This window comes from Mesocricetus auratus, unplaced genomic scaffold (assembly GCF_017639785.1).
Source record: "Mesocricetus auratus isolate SY011 unplaced genomic scaffold, BCM_Maur_2.0 Super-Scaffold_100010, whole genome shotgun sequence".
Lineage (NCBI taxonomy): Eukaryota > Metazoa > Chordata > Mammalia > Rodentia > Cricetidae > Mesocricetus > Mesocricetus auratus.
Genome location: NW_024429194.1, coordinates 37,173,566 through 37,198,209, shown reverse-complemented (window position 1 = coordinate 37,198,209; position 24,644 = coordinate 37,173,566). Strand labels below are relative to the sequence as shown.

The 24,644-nt window shown below is 42.0% G+C and overlaps 1 protein-coding gene and 1 long non-coding RNA gene across 4 annotated transcripts in view; one reads left to right on the top strand and one right to left on the bottom strand.

Annotated features, from left to right (window-relative positions):
- Bard1 (BRCA1 associated RING domain 1) overlaps window positions 1-16,145 on the bottom strand; it is a 66,097-nt gene extending 49,952 nt beyond the window's left edge. For 2 of the 3 annotated variants that reach the window (XM_005070529.4, XM_013113653.3), the window contains exons 1-3: window positions 15,894-16,145; window positions 4,685-4,741; window positions 1,561-1,709 (exon numbers count right to left, since the gene is read on the bottom strand). In XM_005070529.4, coding sequence (XP_005070586.1) covers window positions 1,561-1,709; window positions 4,685-4,741; window positions 15,894-16,033 — 346 coding nt within the window. In that variant the 5' untranslated portion in view covers window positions 16,034-16,145. Of the gene's footprint in view, window positions 1-1,560; window positions 1,710-4,684; window positions 4,742-15,421; window positions 15,852-15,893 lie in introns of those variants that run through there. The other variant, XM_013113652.3, reaches the window with a different exon arrangement.
- A 230-nt stretch (window positions 16,146-16,375) lies between these two features.
- LOC121142800 overlaps window positions 16,376-24,644 on the top strand; it is a 73,283-nt gene continuing 65,014 nt past the window's right edge. The window contains exon 1 of the long non-coding RNA XR_005879905.1: window positions 16,376-16,511. This is a non-coding gene — a long non-coding RNA (uncharacterized LOC121142800). The remainder of the gene's footprint in view (window positions 16,512-24,644) is intronic.

Here is a 24,644-nt window from a genome sequence, read left to right as displayed (position 1 = left end):
AATATATGCTGCCCAAACAAGACCAGAACCAACGACTCCAACAGACATGATAGCGTAAAAGGGAAAATCTCATGAGGCCTCAAACCTACACAAAGAACTACAGAAAATTAATGAACATTGGGAGCTAGAGAAGTGTCCCCCAAGTGGTTATCCAATACTGAATAGTCAGCCTTGAACTCAATACATTAAGAGACTTACAACTACAGCCGGGGCGGTGGTGGCACACACCTTTAATGCCAGCACTCGGGAGGCAAAGGCAGGCGGATCTCTGTGAGTTCGAGGCCGGGCTGGACCAATAGCCTCCACAACAATACAGAGAAATCCTGTCTCGTAAAAACCAAAAAAAAAAAAAAAAGAGAGACTTACAACTACAATACTTTTTAAAGCAAGCACTTTATAAAATATATGTACAGACCTGGATACCATAAGTCACAGTACTACAATAGCATATTTTGTCATTAAAAAATAGGAGTCTAAGCTGGGCGGTGGTGGCACACACCTTTAATCCCAGTACTCGGAGGCAGAGGCAGTTGGATCTCTGTGAGTTCAAGGCCAGTCTGGTCTACAGAGCGAGTTCCAGAACGGCCAGGGCTAGACAGAGAAACCCTGTCTCAAAAAAAAACAAAAAGAAAAAAGGAAAAACAGGAGAGTAATACAATGGCCAAAGAACTAAATGTAAACATGGCTTAACTATGACTTGCATTCTTAAAAATACAGACTTGTCAATAATACTTGACTTACTTAATTTTGTTCAGTCAACTTTACTAGTAGAATCACATCAGAATCCAAAGAACAAAAGACTTAAAAACAGAAAAAGAGCCAACAATTTCATATTACCACTATCAATCTTCCATGGCATTCTGCCAGACAGGTTCTCCTATAAATTCATGCTAAAATGATATGATTTGGTCAATGAAAACACAAATCCGACATCCAATTATGAAAATTCGAAGCACTTTAGTTTCTTTTCACAGCCAATTAGTTCTCAGCAGAAAGCACAATGGGAAGATATATAGTTAATACACAGAGTCTAAGAACAATTTGAAAAACATTAACCCCCATTTAAATAGAAAAGAAAATGAGTGTTAGATTTTTGCTCTTTCAAAATGTATACCCAATTAATTCAGTCTAGAAAAGTGATCCTTGCAGAATACTGTATTCTATCTTGTAACAAGGGACTTGAGTGAATTAAGCACTATTATAAATAAAATCACTATAGCATCCACAGTCTACAGAAAATATCCCAGCTGTAGAAAGCCATCAGTGCAAAGCGAGACTCTCTGGACTGACATGAAGAAATGAGCACTATTTCTCTTGCTTCTCATATTAACTATACATGTGACTAGAGGCAAGAACATTTCACTTCTCTGGACCTTGGTACCTAATCTATAAAGTTGAGACTTAAATTATCTCATTTCTCAAGATAACTTTTAAAAAACCTACTAATCTTAAAATCTGAGCAACATTATTCAGAATTCTTTATCCATTCTTTCTTCATGTAAGCATTATCATTATTAATGTGTCCACTCTTTAACAAAACAATAACGGTATGTTACTCACCTGAAAGTTTATTGTCATGTAGCAAATTTTGAAGCTTCCTATAAAGCTGAATCATGCTGTCCAATTGTCTATTTATCTTGAGGTCCAGGATCCAAGCTGGTGTGTAACACACAGGGCATCCTGATCCAACACAGTCACTTATACACACACTTGAAAACATTAAAAGAAAATTCAGTAGAATCTGAACTCCAAACACTAGAGACTATGAGCAGAAGAAAAACAGCAGTTGTTTTACATAGAATGGTAAAGCAGTGTGCTTTGAGAATATAATATGCACATATATGTAAAGTCTCTGATCAATTTACTGTGACGGGACCTTACTTAGCATGACAATCTCTAATTTTTCCCATCAAACAAAATCTATGGCTCCTAAAGGGTAAGGCTGTATAGATGTGAACAAATACAGTCTCAATATTAAGGACTATGAATTAAGAACCTCTAAATCTATGAACCAAAATGAATTCTTCTCCGGTTATATATGAATCTCAAATGTGTGTTTTAGAGGCTATGATACAAACATAACATTACCAGTATCACTGACAGACTCACTTTGAATACTTGGTCCTCAATCATGAAGTATTATTTGGGAAGAAGATGGACCTTTAGGAAATGGGGCCTGGTTAGAAGTCACACAGTTATGCCTTTGAAGGTTCTACCTAGTGCCAAACCCCCAGTCCTTCCTCTTTCCTGACCGCCATGACCTCCATATGCTCCTACCACCTCAGTGCCCTTTCACAGGTTCTCTCACAAGACCTTTGAAGGATGAACATGCCCTGCACTTGGCTTGTTACACTAACCCCAAAATGCAAAATCGGTGTCCAAGCAGCAAACTCACCAAAGTCAAGCACTATCCCTGAAACCTCAAGCCAGTCTTTCCTCAGATAACTTATGTCTGGTATTCTGTCACAGTGACAAAAAGGTTGACTAATATCCACCCATCAACTGCTTAAATCAGATAACCTGTCACAGCAATGGAAAAACCTCACTATCAGCCTACAAGAAACTAGGCAAGCAGAGTGTCCCTGGCAGCCTTCAGAGGGAACAATGTCTACCACCATGTATCAGAACTTGACCTTCTGCCCCTGACCCACAACAATAAATGCCTAAGTCACCCTACCTTGGAAATTTGAGAATTAAACTTCAATAAATTTTGAAAGATTAGTATCTCAGTCATTCAAAACTATGATATTTAAGAGAACATATGAGAATTATGTCAAAGGCATCGCTGCTTTCCAAAACCTTAGCAGAGTTACTTCCTTTGGAACTTCCCCTCTGGGCTTTATTTCTTTTATTTTGGTTGTAAGCCTAGTCTTTAATGGCTGAGCCATCTCTCCAGTTCTGGGCTTTATTTATTTGTAAATGAAAACAGTTCTAAAGAACAACTCGGGGAAGATAATACCCAGACATCACTATACACCAGAGTGCACACACACCAGGACAGACATCACTGTTACACCAGAGTGCACACACTTCAGGACAGACATTATTATTACACCAGAGTGCACACACACTGGACAGACATCACAATTACACCAGAGTGCACACACTTCAGGACAGACATTATTATTACACCAGAGTGCACACACACTGGACAGACATCACGATTACACCAGAGTGCACACACACTGGACAGACATCACGATTACACCAGAGTGCACACACACTGGACAGACATCACGATTACACCAGAGTGCACACACACTGGACAGACATCACGATTACACCAGAGTGCACACACACTGGACAGACATCACGATTACACCAGAGTGCACACACACTGGACAGACATCACGATTACACCAGAGTGCACACACACTGGACAGACATCACGATTACACCAGAGTGCACACACACTGGACAGACATCACGATTACACCAGAGTGCACACACACTGGACAGACATCACGATTACACCAGAGTGCACACACACTGGACAGACATCACGATTACACCAGAGTGCACACACACTGGACAGACATCACGATTACACCAGAGTGCACACACACTGGACAGACATCACGATTACACCAGAGTGCACACACACTGGACAGACATCACGATTACACCAGAGTGCACACACACTGGACAGACATCACGATTACACCAGAGTGCACACACACTGGACAGACATCACGATTACACCAGAGTGCACACACACTGGACAGACATCACGATTACACCAGAGTGCACACACACTGGACAGACATCACGATTACACCAGAGTGCACACACACTGGACAGACATCACGATTACACCAGAGTGCACACACACCGAACAGACATCACGATTACACCAGAGTGCACACACTTCAGGACAGACATTATTATTACACCAGAGTGCACACACACTGGACAGACATCACGATTACACCAGAGTGCACACACACTGGACAGACATCACGATTACACCAGAGTGCACACACACTGGACAGACATCACGATTACACCAGAGTGCACACACACTGGACAGACATCACAATTACACCAGAGTGCACACACTTCAGGACAGACATTATTATTACACCAGAGTGCACACACACTGGACAGACATCACGATTACACCAGAGTGCACACACACTGGACAGACATCACGATTACACCAGAGTGCACACACACTGGATAGACATCACGATTACACCAGAGTGCACACACACTGGACAGACATCACGATTACACCAGAGTGCACACACACTGGACAGACATCACGATTACACCAGAGTGCACACACACTGGACAGACATCACGATTACACCAGAGTGCACACACACTGGACAGACATCACGATTACACCAGAGTGCACACACACTGGACAGACATCACGATTACACCAGAGTGCACACACACTGGACAGACATCACGATTACACCAGAGTGCACACACACTGGACAGACATCACGATTACACCAGAGTGCACACACACTGGACAGACATCACGATTACACCAGAGTGCACACACACTGGACAGACATCACGATTACACCAGAGTGCACACACACTGGACAGACATCACGATTACACCAGAGTGCACACACACTGGACAGACATCACGATTACACCAGAGTGCACACACACTGGACAGACATCACGATTACACCAGAGTGCACATCAAGCTCTAACTACTCACCTACAGAATATGTGCTCACACCCTCCTAGGCACACTGGCTCCTTCAGAATATTAGTGCTGATTGAAGAAAGGAAGATACATCATTATTACATAAACATTTCATGCCCAATATGTTACAAACCCAAGCCCCAACGCTACCTTGTTTCTCTCTTTATCAAAGTAGAAAATATTAAGAATACATTTATTGCAAAGGATACACACACACACACACACACACACACACACCTCATATACATACTTGCTACATTCAAATTCAACATCATGACAAGTTTTAGTACTTTTTATAATGCATTTGTTGAGAGGCTAGGGAAAGGGATGAGTGTTCAAGTACCTCTAAACTTCAACTTTCAACAGATAAGGCACATCTTCCCCAACTGAATTGAAGTGAAACCCATAAATCTCAAAATGTGGCCTGTCATCCAAATGAGAGCATTTCTCAGAGTCAAGAGGGTTGCTGAACTGAACAGAATGTTGGGACCAGAGATACAAACCAGAACTGTCCCAGAAAAGTAGGACATTGGGACACCTCGACCATAATAATACACAGCTTCCCATTTAAAAACAACAAACAAAAACCCATTGTTTAAGTTTTGACCAAATATGATCATTCATTTAAGTCTACAGCTAGTTGATCATTTAAACAATTCCAGACACAAATCAAGCTGGCAGTCTTCAGACTGAAGGAGATTCAATACATGGAAGGAAGGCAGAAGAAAACTTCCCCAGTGCTGTCCCTCAGAATGCCTACTGCCCCTGGAAGTCATGGAAAGGACAGGCTCTTCCTAACACACATGTGCTAAGCCCTGCAGGGCAATGCATGGAGAACATAGCACACAAGAAGCTTTCAAAGGATGACCACTTCCTGGTTATTACACCAACTCCAAGACCTTTAGGTGTTTCCACCATTATTATCCAATTACCCTAAACACAAACTACATAGCAGTAAAAAACAGTTCTCCACATCTCTGTTATATATATGAACATTATGGTGAAATGGAGCTTTCAGGAAGGGACTAAGAAGAAAGTTATTCTCAAGCTCCTAAAAGTGCTGCTCGCTGACATTATAAAACCCATTACTTTCAAAAAACTCATTTTTTGATCACGCTATATAGGGTAGATTAACAAACATGAGTTTGGTGACTCTAGCAATAAGATCATTGTAACCAGTTTGTGTGTGGCTCCTGTAATTTGTATTATATGAACTACCAAGCCTAACCACCTCTCTCATAATGGCTAAATTCTACTTGGTCCCTACAACATGGATTTCCTATACCTTGTCTGTGTATCTAGCATCACCCTAGTCAAAGCCTATCTTGATCTACAGTGAAACTGATCATCCTTGTAGTTCACTGGATGCCATTTACAAAACCACAAGATTTAATGACTCAGAGCCACTTTTGCTGATATAAGACCTTTGTGAATGCTAGACAGGCCCAGAGTTCTCTGCCTTCCAGTTTCGGATACCACAATAACAACAGAAGGAAGCCCAGGGTGGCAACGCAGGTCTTTAATCTCAGTACTCAGGAGACAGAGGCAAGCAGATCTCTGTGAGTTCTAGGTCACCCTGGTCTACAAAGTGAGTTCCATGACAGCCAGAGCTACACAGAGAAACCCTGTCTCAAAAGCAAAAGAAAGACCGGGTGTTGGAGGTGCACGCCTTTAATCCCAGCACTTGGGAGGCAGAGGCAGGTGGATCTCTGTGAGTTTGAGACCAGCCTGGTCTACAAGAGCTAGTTCCAGGACAGCCTCAAGTCACAGAGAAACCTTGTCTCAAAAAAAAAAAAAAAAAAAAAAAAGACAGAAAGGTGGCTGATGCGGTAATGCACACCTAATTCCCCTACACTCAGAAAGCAGAAGTAGTAGGATCCTAGGTTTAAGGACAGCTTAAGCTACAGAATGAGTTCCCAGACATCTTGGCATAAAAAAAAAAATAAGATTCTATCCCAAAATAAGGGAGAAAAAGAAAAACTGTGCCTCTAAAAAGCAGTAATTCTTTACCTTTGTATCTCTATAATGATGAGATGATTAATAAATTAAAACTTAAACAATGACTGCATGGTTATTCAAAGCCACCTGTGCTCCTAAGAACCTCACATGGCGTGTGAACCTGTGACCATCTAGACCCCTGCTACCTGTTCCATAACCTCACCCCTTCCTTCAGTCTCATAGAAGCCCTTCCTTGGGTACTCTTCATTCCTGAGATGGGCTGCTCTCAAGCTCCCATATCTTCCCTGTTTGAAGTTTGTGGTCATCATTGTTTGAACCACCTTTCTTTCACTAACATGTAAGCATACACAGGTAATGTGGTGGCTTGAAAGAAAATGCCCCACCCCATAGGGAGTGGTATTATTAGGAGGTGTGGCTTTGATGGAATAGGTATTGCCTTGTTGGAGGAAATGGGAAACTGTGGGGGTGGACTTTGAGGCCTCCTATGCTCAAGCTACACCCAGTGACACAGTAGGCCTTCTCTGGTACAGGTAAACTCAATGTCTGCATTCAGTTTCTAAATCTATTTCCTTCCTAAGATAACTCTGAACCTTTTCTGAAGTTCTTATCCTTCACCCTAGCAATATGTTACCGTGTAATTAGCAGTAGTATGATATCTATGAATAACTGATCAATGGAACGATTCTAATTAGTGGGATAGATGGGCTTTTTTAAGGTTTTTACAAATAAGAAAAGACATGGGCAATGTGAGTGAATTCTGTATGGGTTCTAGGGAAAAGAGCAATGAGGGAAATGTGATGGCTAAATGGAGAGAAGGCAAGGCCAACTTCAAGGGAAGGTACAAGGCAGACACTGCAGAGGTGGAATTCATCTATGTCAAAGCCTAACTTTTGGTTAAGAAGACACCAAGAGTGAAAGAATTTTATCTTACAACTAAGAGATACTAACCAAGCTATTCAAGCTATTCTGTTGAGTATAATAGATGCTTGTGAATAATAAAACTTCAGAACACCAAACATTATCTAGGTAAGCTTTTAAAAGCTTCCAGAGAATAAGATCAAGACAGCAGAAGCACAGAGGAGGTACATGTTCTTCGGGCCTCAAGCCTTACAAAGGAGCTATACAGACTTACCGACTTGCTGAGGAAAGGAGAGGAAATCATTTGAGGGTGTGGCCACTGGTAGGTTCCAGTGCTTCAGTGGATGGCCCCTCACTCATATACATAAGGGCAGCACTAATGGGACTTAATGGACTAAAGAAAAAATTTAAAATGATGACGTTGGAAGCAGGGTAGGTTGAGAGAGTATAGGAGGAACTGGAGGGGAAATAGGGAACAACTATGCTCATATTTCATTGAACACATGTATGAAATCCTCAAAACTAAAGAAAAATGTTTAAAAAGTAAAACATCTTTGCTGCCTTCAAGGACGCATGATGAAACTATTTGAAAATTTCAAACTATGAAAAAGAAATCCAATTAAAATGTCATATTTATTGTTTAAATAGAAATAGTCACATAGGACTTTTCAAAGGTTGTAAGAGATGTGACAGAATAGTGGAGTGAGGACTTAATTAATAAAGGAAAATTACTTTGGACTTTGAATGCTATACCCAGGCACCTTCTACAGTACAAGGTCAATACAGAATAAGAAAATTCAACTTTGTAAGAATAAGAAGAAAGGAAATAGCATCTAAACTAGATAACAACCTAGAAATGGGGTTATAAATGTTATTTGAAAACCTAGAGGTAAAAAGAATGAATTGAAGCCCAACTGTAGACCTCAGGAGTGATGAGAGATAAAGAATGTATTCACTACAGGCGTTTACCTTTGTCAACTATGCTAAGGCATAAGCCTTTAAAATTAAGGTAAAAATACTCACTCCAGCACTGAGTGTTACTACAAAAGACTACAAGCAATTACCAGGCATGTGAAGAACACTAAACTTACTCTGCCATTTTTCCTAAGGGGTTTGCAATCTAGTGGGGTATTATAAACACAAATTAATATAAGACTTAAGGGAGATATAAAATGTTCTAAAGTTCCAAAGAGCAGTAATGGCATCTAATTTGGGACTCTGGAATTTAATGCTGAAAACAAACACTTTTATTTTAACTGCCAGATACTCATTTCCTTTAACTCCAAATACACTGTAGCCTTTCACATGTGACTTTTTTTAAGCTCCCCAATCCCTTTTACCCACATAGCATGGATTTCAATAATCCTTAGTGGATGAAGCAATTGGGAGACTTTGTGCAAAAATTCATCACTCTACATTTACCCTATTTTCTAGGATACACAAATACATGACAAAGGAAAAACTTCAGCAAAGACACTTACTTGATAACAAGATCTTTTAAAACCCCATCCTCTTAAAAACTCAGCTTTATGACTCTCAACTACATTCACATTTCTAACTTTATATGTAGTGGGTTTGACAACAGCACAACCCATGTGTTATAACTTAGAGACAAACTAAACAGTGAGAACAAGAAATTCTAAAAAAAAAAATCCTACTGATAAAATGTTCTTTAAAAGGAAAATTGAATTCAGTTGAGATTATACTAATGAAGCAGAAGTATTTAACTGAAAGGCTCCCCTAAAACTCCCATGAGGTACCAATTGCTAGTTAATATTAGATGGAACAAGGACTCCGGTGCTCTTACATGATCCTCAAGGTATTAAGTTGTAGATCAGTGTGTTTAACATGAAACTGTACAAATTTTCCAAGCCAATTAAGCAATTTGTTATATCTCCCTTTAAGGGAATAAGCGATGCCTTTAATAAGTAAGGTAAAAGGTCCTTAGTCATTTGGTTTGGGCTGTACGGTCCTTTGTTTGAGACATCCTTATTGTATAGTTCAAGCTAAACTCAACTCATAATGCTCTTGCTTCTACCTCCCAAGTGCTGTAATCATAGACATGAGCCATTATGCCCAACTAAGCATACTATTCTTTGTAACTATTTCTTTCCTTTTATTCAAGAGATTTATATCTCACATAATACATCCTGATTAGTTTCCCCTCCCTCTACTCCTCCTCCCACCAAACCCCCTCACCCAGACCCACCCCCTTTCTCTCATTAGAGACAAACAGACTTCTTTGGAATGATAACAAAATAAAATAAGATTAAACAAAGACTAACATATCAGAATAAGACAAAACAAACAACCAGAAGGGAAAGAACCCAAGAAATAGTGCAAGGAAGACACAAGAGGAGAGACGATACATTCACACTCAGGAATCCCATTAAAAACAATAAGCTCACAGCCACAATGTAAGCACCCAGGTGCAGACCTTGATGAACACTGCTCCAGTCTCTCTGATTTCTTATAAGTTTTAACTCATGATGATTCACTGGGCCTTGTTTTCTTGGAGTTCTCCATCCCCTCTAGTTCTTACATTCTTTCTGCCTCCAAAGGTCCCTGAACCCTAGGAAGGGATTTGATGGAGACATCCCATTTTGGGCTAAGTGTTTCAAGGTGTCTACTCTCTGCATATTGCCTGGCTGTGGGTCTCTGTATCTGTTCACATCTGACACAGAAAGGAAGCTTCTCTGATGATGGCTGAGCAAGGCACTGATCTGCTTCCCTGACCAGAGTCTTTTGGTAAATCACATGGGAAAACCTTAAATTTGTATGTAATTGCTTAGTGTTAGCAAATGTTGAATGAATGAGACAATTATCCCAAAAGTAAATGCACGTCAGAATTTTAATAATGACTAATTATAGTAGATCCTATCCTAGGAGACTAGGCTATACAAGGCCCAGTGACTATCGGGTAGACCTGATCCAACAGGGTCGTGTCTGCCTTCTATTCCTTTTCCTCCAAAGTAAAACAACATCTAGGCAACTGCTGCTCTGGCTGCCTGTTAAAGCTGCATCCCTTTCATCTGCCATTCGAATGTTAGATTTCAAGGCTCACATCCAGGCATTCCTCTCTTCCCTTCTCATTTCTAGAAATAGACTTCAAACACTAGCAAGTAACTCTTGCATGTGTCCATTGTCCCTCTCTAATGTCTCCTCTTAGCCCAGATCTGCTTACCAGTGATACTTTCACTTGTGGTATAAGGGACAGAAAAAGGGGCATCAAGCTGTACTCAGTGGCATGCACTGGCAATCCCACCACTAGGGAAGTTGAGGAGTGAGAATCTGTGAGTTTGAGACCAACCTAAGCAACATAATGAGACCCTATCTTGAAACTAAAGAAAATAAAAGGCGCCCCATGTGCCTGGTAAATTTCTCTAGAAGTCACAAGCCCTATATAACATCAGCAGGGCCTTCACCCATAATGGGGCTGCATATATGGTACTTTTAACTCCAAATCTCAGAAGGCAGACTGACCTACATGTACAGCTGCCTTGAGACCTTAACCACTGCTCAGTACTGGTAATTAACACTAGAAGCCAATAGAGGATTCTCTTGTTCCCTTGATGCATTAAGTAGTTCATCTTGGTATTGAAAATGGGACCCACTTGACCTAATTTTTTTCATTTATTATTTTAACACTAAGAAACATTATATCTGGCACTTTGGCTAAAAATGTGAAGCTGTCTTTATGAGAACTATACCATAATTGGAGACAGATATCAAGCAAATAAGTAAAATAACACATAAATAAATGACATGAATAAATGAATTCTAGAATGGAGAATATGGTACAAGCTGGACACTATCTGTGCACCTCTTTACATATGTGTTAAATGTTTATTAAAAGCTTTAAACAATACTGTCAATTATGAAATCTATACATTGGAGACAACTTTAAAAGCCAATTCATTTATGTTCATAAGGACACCAGAATTCTAGGAGGTCACATGAGTAGCTTTCCTTAGGAAGTCAGCTGTGCTGGTTTGTTTTTTGTTGTTGTTGTTGTGTTGGTTGTTTTTTTTTTTTTTTAACTGTCAATTAGATACAGCCTAGAGTTAATTGGGTCAATGCAATGTCAATGGAAAACCTGCCTTATCAGATTGGCTAATTGTGTTGACTGATATGGAGAGCCCTGGCCACTACGGGCAGCAACATCCCTAGGCAATTGGGCCTGGGCTAGATAAGCCAGCCGAGCTCTGTTTAGAGAGCAGGCAGTAGTCCACAGTTTCTGCAGCAGTTCCAGCTTCTAGTTTCCTGTCTTGAGTTTCTGCCACGGTCTCCCTGGGTGATCAACCCTTACCTAGAAATATAATCTGAAGTAAATCCCTTTCTCCCCAAATTGCTTTTGGTCATGGTGTTAATCACAACAACAGGGAAGCAAACCGGAACATCAATTATGTAAACTGAATGAACTCTTTGTTGTTAGGCTTTATTCCTCAAGATCTAATTGCTCTTAAGTCCTAGACCATCTCACCCATTCCTGTTTACCCTCCCATTCCTAGCATACAATCATTTGCTAATATCTCGCCACCATCACTGTGACTAATGGGTCTAGTAATAAAAATCTACCCACATCTGAAAGGTACAACTGCAAAGCCCATGTGGCTTTCCTCTGCCATACAGACCTAAGCAAAGTCCTCTCTACATCTCTTGGGCCTTCATCATCACTTACCCTGAACTGTTATCCCTTACGCTCCTTAAAATTGAGCACATACGCTTTGCGGGTAGAAAACGCATTGTGCTACTATGCCTCGGTAGTTTCTAGTTCTAATGAATAACCAACCAGTGCCACAGCAAACCAGAGGGAGCAATCATCCTACTTAAGGATCATTGACCTGTAAGAATCACTCTGAAGATCCTAAACTCCTAAAGAAAACTAAATGCTGGAGTCAGGAAATCTGTGCTTTATTTTAGGAACATTCATATACTATTTAGTATAAAACAGGCAATCCTGTTAACATTAAGTAAACAATGAATAAACAAAGAGTAACACTGACCCAGGACCTGAAGCTGGGCCGGGCTGATGGGTGTCTATCCATCTCCTTTCATTTGTATGTATACTTTTAAGTTATGCTGTATTTATGTGTGGTAATGCATGTGTAGGCACATACAGAGGCCAGAGTTAGTGCTAGGATATTCTCTCCTCGATCATTTCAGTTAATTTTCTTGGGACAATCTTAGTTAACCTGGAGATAATCATTTCAGCCAGTGTCCACCACTTTGGGGTTACAGGTGTGCACAGCCAGCCTCACTTTATGTGGAAACTGAGGATCTGAATTCAGGTCCTCACGTTTGAACAGCAAACATGGCAACCACTGAGCAACCTACCCAGCCCCTAGAATCCATGTATAGTGTGTGGTCCCTGCACTCTCAAGGCTGAGGCAGGAGGATCCCAAATTTAAAGCACACATGAACTATACTGATACCTCAAAACCTCCCAAAAAAGACATAAAAGAAAGCCAAGTTCACGTCTACAATCACTAAATTTGGGTGGCTGAGTCAGAAGGATCACTATGTGTCTAAAGCCACCCTGGGCTACACAGTGAATACCAAGACAGTTTGAACCCAGAGCAAGAATGTCTCAAGACACATGCACATACACACACAGATTTATCTATATACACTTACATATAAAATAAATCATTGTCTTTTAAATGAGGGATACCTTGAAAAACGAAAACCAACTACCTTCAAAGTTATGATTACTTTTTAATCTTCTCTAAAGAGATATAAAAAGCTCAAAGGCCCAACCTTCCTCACCCCAAAGATATGATGCCAGGAAGTACCTAGTTAATTTTAATTCACAAAAGAGCACCAGGGACACATGGAGCTTTGACAGGGCAGCTCCTATATACATTTCCTGCTTCCTTTAGGAACACACTCGTATTCTGCTTCCTGCTAGTCTCCTTTTCCCCCATCTTTAAATAAATAGCTTCTGCTTAGTTGTGAGGCTTGGCCCTAACACAGACGTCACACCTGGCCTCTTGAACACTTTCACCAGCATCACCTCGAAGCCATAGTCATGTTAAAGGTTAGGAAAGGATGAACTGCAATGTAGCCAATCCGCTCCAAGAGCAAGTCCTGCTTGCTGCAAAACAGATCCAATGTGCTACACAAGACAGGTGACAGCTGGGAACACCAGAGAGATGACAGCTGCAAGCTGAATATGAGGGTAATCGGGGTAATCACCAGCCTACTGGGGAGGACTCTGAAGCTCTGTAAAAGGACATACACGATTTCAAAGAAGACAAGACGACACTCTGGATGATGATGAGCCAAGCCAAAGCAAGCAGACCATCCTGGGTGGCTCTTTTGTAGCAAGTAAGAGGGTGGGGACAGGCAGAGAGAGCTTGAAGGAAGGCAAAAAGGGAAAAGCTCTCCCAGTGTGACGTAAACCATTCCCAGTGCAATGTAAAACTGTTTGCCCAGAGGGTCTTTAAACTTCAGTTCCTTTGTTAAAACTGAGGCTGGACCGACAGCCTCCAAAACAATACAGAGAAACCCTGTCTCGTAAAAACAAAAAACAAAAAACAAAAAAAAACTGAGTCTGGAGCTGGGCATGGTGGGAAACATCTGCAATCCTGGAGCTAAGGTGGCAACAACAGGGGATCACTGAATTTAAGGATGGCATGGGTATAAAAAATCTTTCAGGCTAGTCTAGGCTTCACAGCAAGTCACTGTATTAACAGAAAAAAAAAAATACAAAACTATATTTGGAAAGTTGTCCGTAGTTCAAATCAAGCCAGCAGCCAGCTTCTCTACAGCATGAGCCACCTGCTGTTTTAACCTTTTTAAAGAAAGAAAATGGACTATTTGCAAAACTTAAGTAATATTTGCTGACACTTCAGAGGAAAACATTAACTCAAAGCCCTATATGAAATTATATCCCTTAATAGTTAAATTTAGTTCATATACCAGAGGTTCATATACTAATTTAAAAAAAAAAAACAGGAAATCCAATACTCTCTGACTAACTGGATGTAATATATTAAAAGTCTAGGCCTAAGTACTGTTGTCTGTCTTCAGGCTCTTGACTGGTAAGCTCACTTAATTTATATGGTAAAGAAATAGTTGGCAGTTGGTAAAAGGGGAAACTGTTTAATTTTAGAGCAATCTATAGGTTGTTGATATACTTTACCTAGTTAGTCTTTTCCAAATAATTCAGCAAACAGACTAAATCATTTTTTCATCACCTTTTTTGTAACCATATGATAATCACCACAGGAAACAATTTACAGGTATAGTTTAGTTTTTTTTTTTTCTCTCCCAAATAGAAGGTATGGGACCCCTGTGGCAGAGTGACAGAAACACTGGGGTTTTTTGTCAAGCTTTGCTTACTAATGACTTCTCCACACTCAGAACACTGTCTGGCATGCCTTAAGTGTTCAATAAGTGTTTATTATTAACAAAATAACACACAAGTGAGCAAATTATTGTTACTGAGGTACAGAGAGGATCAAAGATGTGGCTGCAAGCACATTCTAAGTGAAATGCTCTTTCCATGTTAGTGTCTATCTTTGGTTCAACTCTTTCAAGTGTGAGCCATCATTAGCTTCTGCAATTGCAACTAGAAATACAGTTCCAGATGATGTCTATGCCCAGAAGGATGACCCATATGCTTCAGGAGAACATAAGTAGAGCTCAGAATGTCTTCAGGATAACAAAATCTCCAGTTTTTCTAAGGACCCTATTGTCATTCTTTCAGACACTACGATTGTGTAAATAATAATAACGTACGAGCAAAATTCGGTGTCAGTTGAGTCTTTCTGACTTAAAAAAAAAGTTACTGTTTAACACTGCAGCAATTGAGTGCTAGAGGCCAAAGGTTCAACATTCACTACTGCCAAAGAGAAAATTGGGAAACGAGGGGCACTTCCTGGGTCGTACTCAACAAACAGTTACAGGTAGGGAAGTCCCACTCACCAGAGTATTTTGGACAGAATAAAATCTTTTGATAGGGCGTGTTGGAGATCAGTGGTCCAGTGCCATAGTCTTTCCATCAAGCGAAGGAAAACCTGTGATGCCCATCCACACTGCCGTCTTCAAAGTACCCCTAAGCAGGTCACCATCTCTCCCACCCGTTCTCCCCCACACCGAGACAGCTACTAGGACAAGGTACAAAAGGTCAGTCTCAAGGGGGTATTCTAGGCTCTGCACGAGGGGACCACCGACCTAAAGACCCCGGGAAACCTTCATCCACCCAGCTCGCAGCGTCACCTTCGGGGAGGAGCCAGAGAGCTGGGTTTTAGGCCACGCCCCCAAGGCTGTTCTCCCGCGAAAATTCGAAAAGTGCCGTTTGGACCCAGTTTGCCGCTTGTGACTGGAAAGCCACTCAGATGAGACAGGAACGGGTCAGGAGGGGCAGGCGACAGCAGGTCGCCAGGCCGGTACTTACCAGCGGGAGCAGCGCAGCAGCCTCTCCAGGCGGGCGAGCGCCGCGCGGCTGTGGGCCCAGGGGCCGCCGTCAGCCGGCTCCATGGCGGGCGCGGGAGAAGGCTTGTTCCCGGAGCGGACGGTCGGCGGCCTGCGCGGCATCCCCTAGGCGAGGAGCCGGGGGACGGCGGGAGGTCAAGCTTGCTCGGGTGCCGCACCCCGCTGCGCGCCGCCGGATCCCGCCGGACGCCTGGGGCTGGACTGCCGAAACGCGGTAAAATTGAGAGGCCACGCCCTCAGGGGCTGGGGGCGGAGACTCAGAGTTCCGGAAACGGAGGGGCGAGGCTTGCGGCCATGACCTCAGGGGTTGAAGAGCCGGATTGCTGGAACGCAGTGAAGGTCCCTGTGCGCCGGGATGAGAAGGCGTGAGTTGAGATCTCCACCTCAAGCCCCAGGAGGCGGGACATACCGAGCTCGAACTTCCGGAGAGCGAAACAGAGGAACGCGGCCCTAAGGCCACGCCCTCAACGTCAAGGGGCGGAGCTCCTCGTGGGTTTCTTTCCAGAGCCGGACTTGTGTACCTCCTACCCAGAAGTCCAACCACGCCCCCAGAAAGTTGACTCGGAAGCTTTCAGCAAAGGTAGGCATTTTCCTAACTGTTGAACTTGGAAAAGCTTTTCCCATGACGATAAAAGTACTTACCCTCTACATAAGAAATATGTCGTTTTCTCTTTGCTGTAAGATATAATGACCCGGTAAAAAGAAGGTTTCAATCTAATCTTTACCCAGCTGTAAATATTCGATCAAAGGCATGTCTTACAAGTTCCGGTTTACTTTTAAAATATGGAAAATTACGTAAGATGTTTTTGTTTGCTAAAGAGTGTCCCCCTTCCTCAGGGATTTTTTTTTAAAGCGGGGTCTTTTGTTTTCCAAACTTGCTTAAACTGTAGCTAAGGATGACCTTGAACTTCTCAATTGCTGATCTTACTCCAGGTGGTGAGCGATGTAGGATTACAAATTATGTACCACCATGCCCAGTTTCCTTGGAGCTGAATTGAGCCTAAGAGCTTCCTTCATTCTCGAAGCACTGTACCAGCCAAATCCCCAGACCTCCTTGGGATCTGAATATTTTACAAGCAGCACTAGGCAAGCAAAACTGAGCCCCTCCTCAGTTTCCAAGCTATTAACACATTCTTGAGTTTCCCCCTACTTTAATCTAAATCCTTCTTTCTCTGCTTAAAATCTCCAGCTGCATCTATTTCCCCAGAATTGTTGCTATACCTTCTTTCTGGGATCCACACATCTGCCTAGGTCTCCTCCAATCCTTAGACCTCACTAAAGCCATCTAACACTTTGTCAAACACAAAATTCGTCTTGGCACTACCCTGATTAATCTGTAAATATCAGCAAGGCGGATGGCAACATACCTTTTAACCCAGCACTCTGGATGAAGAGACTAGCCCTGCCAGGCCTTACCCTTCTGCCATTTGATTACATTTCTAAAGCTAGCCCCCAAGGTCTATTCCCTTATTTGGCCACTTCCTCCACCTAAGGCTGACAAACAAGGTCTAGCAATCAGAAGCCCCCTTTGGTTCACCTAATTAACATGACAAATTAAAATTAAACACCTCTTCCTAAAACACTTTATAGCCCTCCATTTGCCTGTATGCCTCCTCTGTCTCCTCTCTACCCAAAGGCAGTCCTTTGTCCCCTCAGGACAAATACCTCTCACCCCCCTTCCTTTGTCCCCTTCCCCTTCTCCCTTATCCTCTATCTCCTTTACCACCTCATCCTAGATAATTCTCTGACCCCTTCTAACACAGATGTCCCCTTTTCCTCCTCTTAAAAGTTACACCTGCAAGGTCATTTGTTGCTGTTTCTGCCTCAGTCAGAAAGCAGCTACTTTAACCTTTCTTCCCCTTAATAAAAACATCTCTCTGGAAAACAAGTGTTTAGGTGTGGTTTGTTTCTAATCCAGGGTCTGGAAGGGCGCCCTTGCAGTGCTGGAGTCCCTCTCACCAAAGACAGAGGCAGGTGGATCTCTTAGTTCAAAACCAACCTGGTCTACAGAGTTCCAAGACAGCCAGGGCTACACAGAGAAACCATAAAAATAAAACTCTAAACGTATTTCCATGCAATCTGATAAGATGGCCTGTACCAACCTGGGAAACATACCATTGTTATTCCCATGGGGTCTTCAAGTCATCGAAAATCTCTGTCTTGCTGCCACTGGGTTTTTTACACAAAAATTCACTTTGGAACCTGGAATTTTCCTCTTAAGTTAACCAGGTTCCTTCAGATCTTCAAGAACAAGAGTTCTTGAAAGGTTTTCCTGATCCTCCATTTAGATTCTCCCATGTGCTTTTTTTTGTTTTTTTGTTTGTTTGTTTGTTTAGTTGTTTTCCAAGACAAGCTTTCTCTGTATTGTTTTGGAGGCTGCCCTGAAACTTACTCTGTAGACCAGGTTGGCCTCAAACTCACAGAGATCCACCTGCCTCTGCCTCACAAGTGCTAGGATTAAAGGCATGTGCCACCAATGCCCAGCTCCCATGTGCTTTTAACATCACAGTTTGTAGCATGTATATTTATATGAGTATGTCTCCCATCTTCTCCCTCCAAGGCACAAAAGGCCAGAGATTCACTACATCTGTCTTTTCCTGTTCCTTAATATAGTGCTGGGATGTCCATGTAGTGTGGGACTCTAAATCAGGTTGAAGACTTGAATTCATATGCACCAGTGTAGGGAAAAGGGACCAGTCAAAGAAACACACCCTGAGCAGAGCCAAAGAAACACACTTTGGCCCTGCAACCAGAACCAAAGAAATGTACCCTGACCCTAAAACCAGTGCCAAAGGAACACACTTTGTCCCTGGAATCAGAGTCAGTGAAAGAAATGTACCCTGGCCCTAAAATTGGAGCCAAAAGGCTAAAAAGGACTAGAGAAAGAAACACACTTTGGCCCTGAAACCAGAGCCAAATCTGACCCTAATCCTGTGTAAAAACGTAACCAATCCCGGAGCAGAGCTCTAGCCAATCTGAGCTCAGCACTGAAATCGGACCAATCCCAACTCTGGAAAAACTTCCCCACCCCCAAGAATCCCTATATAAACCCTGTGTATGTTCAGCTTGGCTGGTCCAGCTGTCTTCCAATAAACCCCTTGGATGAGCTTCGGGTGAAGATCTTTTGCGGCGGCGACAAAGCAGAGGCGACCCTGGGCATAGCATAGCGAGCAGCGCTGTAACACTTGCCCGGGAAACCTTCCTCGGCAGAGCGGAGTTTTACACTCTGCTCCCCGCTCCCCTGCAGTTTTACACTCTGCTCCCCGCTCCCCTGCTCTCCAGGAGCAGAGCTGAACTGTAGCAACTTCGCCCGAGAAACCTCCTGCGTAGCAAAACTGCTACACTAGGCGAACATCCCCAGCTGGAAGACCCTGTCCTGCTGGGCAGAGCTGATACAGCGGAGAAGCCTTTCTCTGAGGCAAGGCTGTAAGCTGCCAAGCTTACTGCAACCTGTGGTGGTCCTTGGCTCCCGAGCTCCAGGATACCTTTCCACCTGAGCTGTGTAACACTCAGTATTCTGTGACTCCCGAGTGCCAGAATACCTGGCCCACTCCTGTTCCATCCTGTCCCGACCCATCCCGAAATGCTTACAACCAGGTCTATTGTAAATGCTTCACTTAACTATCTGCTTCAAGCCTTATAGCGTACAACTTGGGACTGAATCATAGTGTCTGTCACAAGTTCATGAGCTGAAACCCTAGCCACTAATAGGATGGCATTTGGAGGCAGTGCCTGATGGAAACACTTAGGTTTAAGTGAGATTTTGAGAGTGGAATTGATGAACCAACCTGTATTAGGCTTGAAAGCCATCTTACAGTAAAGACAAACCAGCTTCGTTCCTGTTTATGATTAAACTTCTCTTTCTCAAGGTATGGGCTATGTCCCACCTGTAACCCCAGCTACAAATGGTTCTGTACAGTCTGTTCCATGTCACAAACGTCTTTGTCTCAAAAAGTTGTGACCATCTTGCAACACCTACCTCTGTTTCAAAAGGTTGTTATGAAAACCTTTTTATGACTACCTCGCAGTCATTTCTTTGTTTCAGGAGCTCATTATGACTAACTTTGTTATGCTTATGTTCTGCTCCTATAACCCCACCTATTTTCTCCACCAAATGCCCCATTTGGAAACTCCCTATCCCTGAACTATGAAAACCTTGTCTTCCTGGTGTCTAGTGCTGACCTTTAGAACCTTACCCTAGGGGGAGGCAGCCATGTATGCAAATAAAAATGTTTTCTGTAATTAGTTTGACCATAGTGATCTAGTGGTCTTTCTTCTCCCATCTTTGAGATTAACAGAACCACCATAATCTTCAGGTGAGGAAGAATTTGCTCGCTTTCTACCACAGAAGAACACAGAAAGTGGGGAAACTGCTCATCTGAACCTGGCCATGCTGACAGCGACCCTGGATGTGTCTTCAAGGCTGTCATAAATTCCGATGCTTTGGTCACCAAAACTATGATTTTGTCATAGCAGCCCAGCCAAACAAAACCCTTTGTAAAAAGAAGCATTTAGGGTGGGGCTCAGAGATGTTAATTTTTGACCCTGATGCTTTTATTTTCAGAGCAACTTCAACAATCCTCTATGTTACAAAGGCCCAACAAGTTTGAGTGACTTAGCAAAAAATCCACCACTTGAACAAAACTAAAATCAAATCCCAGTCCCAACCCCACCTCTAACCCCTGTGACTCTATCACTGAGTCACATCCCAACCTCTCCTGTTGGGGCTCATAAAGCTTTTCATGAGACTTTAATACAAACAAACTCACCACACAGTTTTCTGAGACTCAGAGAAGTTAGTCCCTGATCACAAACTCGGTCAAGCCATTGCTTACTCTTTGCTGAACCTCAGGATAATCAAGTCCTAGGTAACTTCAAATGTTAAAACTAAGAAAGCCACTGCAGCGTTCACTACAGTAAACAGGTAATTTCAGGACTCAGTTCCACTATAATCCCATATGAATGTGTAACCTATATCAAATTTTCATTTTTGAGATAGGGTCTTGCTATGTAGCCCAAGCTGATTTGAACCTTTCATCTTCCTCCCTCAGCCTCTTGAGTACTAGGATTATGGACGTAAGTCAAATCTTCAACTCTCTAAGCATTAATTTTATCTGAAAAAATGAGAACAATAATTAATATAGATTTTTGATACTATCACAGGAGCATAAGTGTGAATCCACTATAATGATAAGCATCCTAGAAGTGATAGCAGTGAGGACAATCCCATACTTATTAAAGAAGAACATGGAACACATCTATCAAATGCTTTTTTAATGATGGCACTATTTAACTGTGATCAGGGTAAATGAAAATTTCACATTTTGTAAAATACTTTTGGGAACAGATGATTGCAATTGGGCCATTTCTGCAATGCTGCCGAAGCAATTGTGATGCGAATGCAATGGGTTTTCTGCTAGTTTCCTGGTTTCTTTCCCTCTGCCATGGCCCAGATACCTCTCTGCAGGGCTCATGTCATTCTCGTGGCTGTGTAATGGTGGTAATAGCAGCCTTAAAAAGAATAAACAAGGTTACCCTCCTGTCTATACCTGTCCATCCCATAGCTTCCAGCTCACTCTGCTATCACTCAGGTTGCTAGTTCTCTGCTATTACTGGAGATGAGTTTTACTGGAGATGAGTTTTATATTTAGAGACCAGATCCTCCCGTCAACCATAAATGCTCAATTTCAAGAGTCAGTTCTTTCGTGTGTGTGTGTGTGTGTGTGTGTGTGTGTGTGTGTGTGTGTGTGTGTGTGTTAAGCACAAATAACCTTTTTAGGATGAGGTGTCCAATAATAATGAATTATTGTAATTCTTGAGTGGTGATAGAGCCCTTCACAATACCTATTCCACCCCCAACAAGAATGAGGAGAGTATGAATGAATACTAGAATTACTCTCTTAGAGGAAGAAAAAAATCTATACAAAACCCAGTACACCAATAAGGCATTACTAAAGCCTTAGTTTACAACACTTCTCACTTTAAAGGGGCTAAGTGGTTTCCTATTTACCATTCAGAGTTCCTTCCTGAGAACCAGCTGTGCACACAAAAAGTTAGGCTTGTAGCTCCATTTCACTTGCATATATTCTCCAACTAAGTAGTACTCCAAAGTTCCTGAGACTTAAAACTGTTCATCCTCTCCCAAATTAACACTGTGATCCTAGGAGGATTCGGAGGCATACAAACTGCTTGCTTTAACCTATTTACCTATCCTGTGCTCCCACGCTCTCCCACACCTTCCCCAGAGGACTTCCGTTATCGTTGGCAATGCCTCTGTACACAAAGGCATCTCAGTCTGGATCTCTTTCCTGATCTTCAGGTTCAATGTCACAGAATAGTTTGTTGGAAATTGTCACATTATTCCTTTTCTCTGCCTGTGTTGTGAAGGGTTTTATAAGTGGTAAAGCTTTCTCATGGCCACTTAGATAAGCATATATAGCAAAAAAAAAAAAAATGGAATATATGAGTATTGGAATCCAGACAGACATTCCTCCCGTGGATAATTTACAAATTGGTGAGGATATTTTATGAATCACTACCCTCACCCTCAGTCTTCTCTGGATTTCCATTATGGAAACATGCAATGGGGTTAATCACCTCGATATTTTGAGAGGACATTCTCTGCCTGGGCAGTAATGGCTCACACCCTTAATCCCCACCTGGGAGGCAAAGGCAGGCAGATCTCTGAGTTGGAAGTCAGACTAGTCTACAGAGTTCCAAGACAGCAAGAGCTACACAGAGAAACCTAATCTCAGGACAGGAAGCAGGTGTGGGGGAGGGAAAGACTTTTATGACATCCGAAGCTTTTTTTAAAAATGCAGTTTGAATGCAATTGATTAGGAGCAATCAAGTATGCTAATTAATGAACAAGCAGCCACAGAATTTAGGATCATGGTGTCTGCTGTGCACATCTGACTGAGCTAGCCTTCCTGTGTAAAAATGCTATTAAAACAAGCTAAAGTAATATGCTTTATGCTGGCTTTTCTCCCCCTGGAATCCAATGTGGCAGAATGATTAAGCACACAGAGCTTGGAGATCAGCAAAACAGTGTTAGAAACCAGGCCCTGCCATTACCTAGGATTATCTCCTTGGACCCATTTTTTTTTTCCGCCTAATTTAGGATTAATTTATATCAGTCTCTGAGCCAGGTATATAGTCTAGTGAATAAGTACACACTTCACAAATATGAAGTCCCACTTAGGATGGTGAGACGTGGAGAGGACATAAGGACAGGAAGAAACAGGGGAGATGGAGAAGGAGAGGGAAAAGGGAAGAAAAGAACAGAGGAAAAAGAACTACCGACTACACACTGACAGGGTTGTTGAAAGGAATCACAGAACGTGAAACTGCCCAAAGCCCAGAGTGTAACACAGTCAGTGGAGCCCCTATTACCATGGACATTACAGAATTAAACTCATACAATTAAAAGATAGTTCAAAATGACCAGTCAGTATATTTGCTCACATTTAGCACAGGTTGAATTATTGTTGAATTGAACTAGGCCAGGTATATATACTTATAAATTCCTTTATGAAAGAATAATTATTCCTTGCAAAATCCAATTCATTCTATTAGGAAAGATTCTTCCTATAGCAATTCCTTTGTAAAATGATGCAATAGCCTTGAAAGGAAAGTGAAATCCTATTTAATGATCAGAAACACTTTTAGTATCATCTTAAATAAAGCAGCCACTGGATCCCTAAGATTCCTTGGCTTGTCATAAGGACCTGGTAAGAAGAATCTTCATGACTGTTTAATTAACTTCTTTTGTTTATATCATTGTATTGCTGCTTTATGAGAAAAACATGCTCAGCAATTGATGCTAGTTTTTCCTAAGTAAAATAGACAGAGTATGAAAACACACATGCACAGAAGCACATGTGCGTGCACGTGCGCGTGCGCACAGCCACACACACACACACACACACACACACACACCAGTAGGATAAAAATTAGTCAATATCCACCACCCGTGGATATCATAATGATTAATGTGGCTCTCCCCTTGATCCGGTTGGTTGTGCCTGTATATATTGATCAAGATATGGGCTGCAGCGGACTGTGTGCATAACTGCACTGTTTTGACAGGCTGCAGTCTCTTTGACTTGCACATACAGATTAGGTCTCAATGTCATGTAGACCTTGGCATTCAGTGAAAAGTTACCCAAGGCTCCAGAAGCGTCGGTTTGATGTTTTGAGATAGTCTTGGAAGGATGTAAACAGCATTATTGTGTGGCACTCCCACATTTCTGTCATAGGATCCAAAGCAGCTAGTTTAAGGGTGTAGTTACAATAGGCCCCTCTAGAAATGGCTACTGATAGACTTTCATGTATCTTCTGTACTTCCTGGTCACTTGTCAAATTCCATCTGGCACTGATAACTCATTGGTCATTGCTTTTTGTTCAACAGATGTCAGAGTCCGGCCCATTCCACTGCTCTTTATTACTTGCTGTTTTTAAGGAAATACCTCAGGAGAAACCCCCTTCCCGCCCCTTTTCGGTACAGTGTAATTACTGAAGCACATAAAGCGGTTATAGCAGAAATTTATCACTTTCAGGTGGAAATACTCCCAGCCAAATAAAAGACAGAGTAGCAATGCCAGAAGCAATTTATAACAGGCTCACTGACATTTTGTGTTGAGGAACCCCACCACTGAATAAGCATTAAGTCGTAAATCTCAGTAAACGTGATTAAGGCGAGCAAGTTATTCTT